General features: G+C 36.6%; 2 protein-coding genes across 2 annotated transcripts; one reads left to right on the forward strand and one right to left on the reverse strand.

The window, feature by feature from the left end:
- Window positions 1–187: 187 nt before the first annotated feature.
- LOC116349035 (protein pxr-1-like) lies at window positions 188–967 on the forward strand (the record flags this gene model as incomplete). The annotated part of the gene is made up of 2 exons (XM_031780288.1): window positions 188–764; window positions 927–967. Coding segments are annotated over 2 exons (618 nt in total), but the record flags the coding sequence as incomplete, so codon positions are not given.
- A 2,376-nt stretch (window positions 968–3,343) lies between these two features.
- On the reverse strand, window positions 3,344–4,989 carry LOC116349034 (protein starmaker-like; the record flags this gene model as incomplete). Its single annotated transcript, XM_031780287.1, has 2 exons — window positions 3,344–4,495; window positions 4,609–4,989. Coding segments are annotated over 2 exons (1,533 nt in total), but the record flags the coding sequence as incomplete, so codon positions are not given.
- Between the last annotated feature and the right edge of the window lie 74 nt (window positions 4,990–5,063).

The raw sequence follows: 5,063 nt of genomic DNA on the forward strand, positions 1-5,063 counted from the left end.
CAAATGAAACCGATACAATCAAAGTAAATAAAGGTGGAAACAACAAGCGTCCGTCCGTCCATCAGCAAAAACGAGTAAGTTCAAGTTGAGATTCTGATAAAGACAAAAAAAATGTTTAAGGTTAAGAAATAAAAACCAAACGAAAAGGTATCTAACAATATAGATTCTTCTATCTTTCCATCTACAGAAGAACACTGAGAATAGTTTTGACGAAGAGATTATTCCATTCAAAAAAAGCCGTCCGTCCATCCATCGACAGACCGGAAAACGAACGCCAAAGAAGTCAGCAAATTGTAACAACAGCGATTCTGATTCAGACATAGCCACCAAATCTTCGTTCTGCCACGTGAGCGAAATCACATCTGAGGTCGAAGATTCTGATACCGATCTATCGAACACATATTCGTCTCACCGTAGTGACGAAAGCCGTAGTGACGAAAGTGAGAGTGATGACGACGATCTGTCCGTCCATTCATTACAAGAGAAAGTTCAAGATAAAAAACGACAAAACAAGGCGGCTGCGAACGTCTCAAGCGAAAAAACGGTCCACAAGCGCAAGAAGAAAAATCCTGATGACGATTCATCCGTCAATGAAACGAAACGCATTAAGGTCCATCAAGGCGATAAAAGAAAAGATCATTCATCGCCCGTCATTCATATCGATACGTCCGTTCGTCCATCCGGCAAAAATTCGGCTAAGAAAGTCAAAAATGCAAGCAAAAAGAAAACAACTAAAAAGCGTAGTGCGCCGAATGTTGTTGATGGTGATGGGCGCCAACCAAAAAAAGGCAACAAGCAAAAGGACCCACAAAAAGCTTCCGTTGCAACTAAAGAAGGAAAAATAAAAAAAAATAAATAATAAAACGTTACCGAAAAATGATTCAAAACATGCAACAAACGAACATGGTGCGGGTTCATCTGTTCAGAAAGCTTCGAAGGTCAACAATGCTTCCATCCGTCAAAATAGACGTTTTCTTAGAAGCAAAAAAGAACTTTAAGGGCTACATTTTTTTATTTTCCTTAACTCATTTATTTTTTTCTATGGATAAATCAAATTCAATTTTTTCTTTTTTTTATATTGTATTTGATTATCTCTTATTGCGAATAAAAGAATAAAAAGGAAATATAAATAGAAGAGTTCGAAATATATCTCTAATTACAGTCCGTCGGTCCAAGAGATTCGTATGACTATTTTGAAAGTGTTCTTTTAGAAGAAAAGAGTTATTTTTTTCGGGTTTACAAACGAATAATAGCATCCCCCGTTTTGGTGGATACCAATTGTGAAAACTACCGATTGTGTTTTTGATTAGTTACCGTCCGTCCGTCCAAATGGTTTGAAAGTGTGTGAATTCTCATCGTTTTTTTTAATTAAATGTTTATATTGGTAGCCAACTTCACTGCAATTGTCACGTGGTAATTTAAAATGTGTTTATTTCATGGCCTGGAAATGCCTATGTAATTTACATATAAACATGTTCTTCTTTTTCCCAGGGACTACCGCGGCATATTTATAGTAAGATATTTATTTATAATACTTAGAAATAAGTCTTATTTCGTTGCGTGCACGCTACAATGCAAACGCACGACTCCGCCTGTACAAACACAGAGACGAAGAGCGCAAAGGCTACTCTGTGTTCTCGCACGCTTTTTCCATCAAATGTACCAGTGGCGCCACCAATTTTACATATAAGCGCATACAAAATTTTCAATATGGCTGCGCCCATAAGAGAGAAAATTTCGTCTCATTCATTTCCGCCCCATGGTTTATCTAGTATTATACAGGGTGATTCACAATTCCATGCTAATCTCTCTACTACAGATTCACTAGCTCAAGAGGAGTAAAAAAGTGTATGAGCACTTTTCCCAAATTGGCTGTTTTAGTAGGGTTACATCCCTAGGCCCCTTAGGGTCAAGTTTTTCTATTTTCTGGTTGCTTTCCACGGATGGTCACCACAGCGGTGTTTTTCAAAAGCAATTTTTTATTATTGTCTTGTTGGAAAGGTCTCTCGACCCTAGGAGGTTTCCTAGGTATAAAGGCGGTCGGGTTAAAATAAATCTGATACTTGAACGAATTGAAAATAAATGTGATACATACCACTTTTATTTTCAATATCTTTCAAGTATCAGATTTATTTTAAACGCGAGTTAGTATCTCATTTATTTTAATTCATCGTCTTGTATCAGTATTTTTTTAAAGAATGTTTGGAGGTCATGATTATTCTTACCCATTCAACTGTGTCATAGCTATTCATGTCAACGAGGCAGAAATCGTTGGCCTTTCTTCATGAACTTAATCAATGTATATGGACTCTACATTGTGGAGTCGCTGCGTTCATTGTTTATAATGCAACCAGAGTATCATGATTTGCTGCTGCTCAGCATATAGCTGAGAAATGCTGAACTCGTGCGGCTAACGCATACGAAACGGATGCACGATACATATTCCTCTTTCACTTCGTATGTGCTGCCGTTGACGCTATTGCCGGTAACACACTATACCAGCGAACATACGAAGTGAAAGGGGAATATGTATCGTGCATCCGTTTCGTATGCGTTAGACCTAGGGGCTTAATTCAAAATTTTCAACGACTGAGTTCTATAATAATATCTAAATTAACTGAATTTTTCTACAAACGAATGAATTCCGGTGAATTCTACGGCGATTTCATTCAAATATGTGAGATAGTGATGAATAGTATCTGCTGGCAATTACTGCAATATTTATATTTTGTATAACAAAATTGTAAATGTTTTTTATATTTTTTAAATAAAAATTTATTTTATTTTCAATTTTGAGCGATTTTCTATCGAAAACAATCGGAAATATTGAAAAAATAATAAATTAAAAAATATTGCGGTTATCATAACCTCACTTTATTAATTTGACACATTTCATTCTATTCACACGAATTCACCGAACTCATCAATAACCACTCGATTCAAAAGTGTGAATTTACGTGAATTCCTGTGAAATTTTTTCCGTGAAATCCGACGGACGGACGGACGGATTAAGATATATTTCCTTCTATATTCTTGACTGTCAAATAACTTCTTAAGTTAATTCAATAAAAAGAAAGTGTTCTTCTCTAGAACATTTTCAAAATGAGCATACAAACCTGTTGAACGGACGAACGGTAATTAGAGAAATACTGTATTTTCATTATTATTATTTTATTCGAAATGAGAGATAATTATCAATTATGAGATTAATCAATTACAAGATGATGACTTTCATCATAAGAAAGAGAAAAAAATTAAATTTGATTTACGAAGAGAGAAAAAAATAAATGATTTGATTTTTTCTTTTTTAATTTGAAAAAATATTGCCATTAAATTTCAAGGTTTAAAATTCTTTTTTGCTTCTAAGTAGACGACGAGAGACTGGAGCTTTCTGAACAGATGAACCCGCATCAACATCATCATTATTCGGTAACGTTTCATTATTTCCACGTTCTTTAGTTGCATCGGAAGCTTGTTGTGAGTCCTTTTGCTTCTTGCGTTTTTTTGGTTGGCGCCCATCACCATCAACAACATCATTCGTCGCACCACGCTTTTTAGCTGTTTTCTTTGGCACTTTCTTAGCCAAAGTTTTGCCGGATGGACGGGCGGACGTATCGACATCTGACAACGATGAATGATCTTTTCTTTTGTTGTTATCAGAATCGCCCTGATGGACCTTAATGCGTTTCAATTCATTGACGGATAAATCGTCCATCTTGCGCTTGTTGACGTTTTTTTCATTGCTTTTTGCATCGTTGACATCACTTTCTTTAGATGGATGGACGGACAGCTCGTCGTTGTTTTCAATACTTTCGTTAATGGTGACTACGCTTGAGTTCTTCTTATTTGTCGCATCCGTCAAATTTTCATCAAATGGGTCGTCGTTGTTTTCATTCTTGCTATTGTCAGAAGCGTTGACATCACTTACTTTAGATCGACGGACGGACAGCTCGTCGTTGTTTTCAATACTTTCGTTAATGATGATTACGCTTGAGTTCTTCTTATTTGTCGCATCCGTCGAATTTTCATCAAATGGGTCGTCGTTGTTTTCATTCTTGCTATTGTCAGATGCGTTGACATCGTTGACATCACTTTCTTTAGATAGACGGACGGACAGCTGATTGTTGTTTTCAATAATGTTGTTAAGGATGACTTCGCTTGAGTTCTTCTTATTTGTCGCATCCGTCAAATCTTCATCACATAGATCGTCGTTGCTATTGTCAGAAGCGTCATTCTTGCTATTGTCAGAAGCGTTGCTTTTTGCATCGTCGAAATCACTTTCTTCAGATGGACGGACGGACAGCTCACTTTGATCACTTTCATCATGTTTGGATTTTTTGTTGCGGTCCGAATCAGAATTGCTGTTGCCGGTCTGTCGCTTTGTTCGTTTTCCGGTCTGTCGCTTCTTACCCCGATGAACGGACGGACGGAACTCTTCGTCGTCTGATGAAGAAACCAAGACGTATTTGGGATTCGGATTTTTAGGTTGTTTCTTCTGTTAATGGAAAGATAGACGCATTTTATTGTTAACCTTTCGTTTGTTTTACATTTCTTAACTTTAAAAGATTTTTATGTCTTTATCAGAAGTGAACTTTTTAAGGAACTTACTTGGTTTGGTTCTGATCGTCGGCCATAATTCTGTCGCCGCTTGATTGGTTTGTTTATTTCTGTATCATATGTGTCTTCATTTTTCTTCATCTTTTGATCACCACGCTGAGGTACGTTATTACTTTTAATTAATTTGATTAAATCGCCTTCTTTTGGTAATTTGGTATTCGATACGTGTATTGCGCCACTGTCCGGACTGGTTAACTTGTCAGGATCATCATTTGTTGGCGTTGAACCAGTTATTTCGTTTTTTTCTTCATCCCCTTCATCATCTTTCTTCTTCTGACTCTGAGATACCTTTTCATTGTTACTGGATTTGGTTGAAACGTTTTCACTTGTTTCTTTTGACGATTCTTCATCAAACTTGTCTTCATCATCTTGCTGATGGACGGACGGACGCTTGGATACCTTGTTGTTTCCACCTTTATTTACTTTGATTGTATCGGTTTCATTTG

This window comes from Contarinia nasturtii, unplaced genomic scaffold (assembly GCF_009176525.2).
Source record: "Contarinia nasturtii isolate CC-2019 unplaced genomic scaffold, AAFC_CNas_1.1 Cnas_scaffold_2788, whole genome shotgun sequence".
Classification (NCBI taxonomy): domain Eukaryota; kingdom Metazoa; phylum Arthropoda; class Insecta; order Diptera; family Cecidomyiidae; genus Contarinia; species Contarinia nasturtii.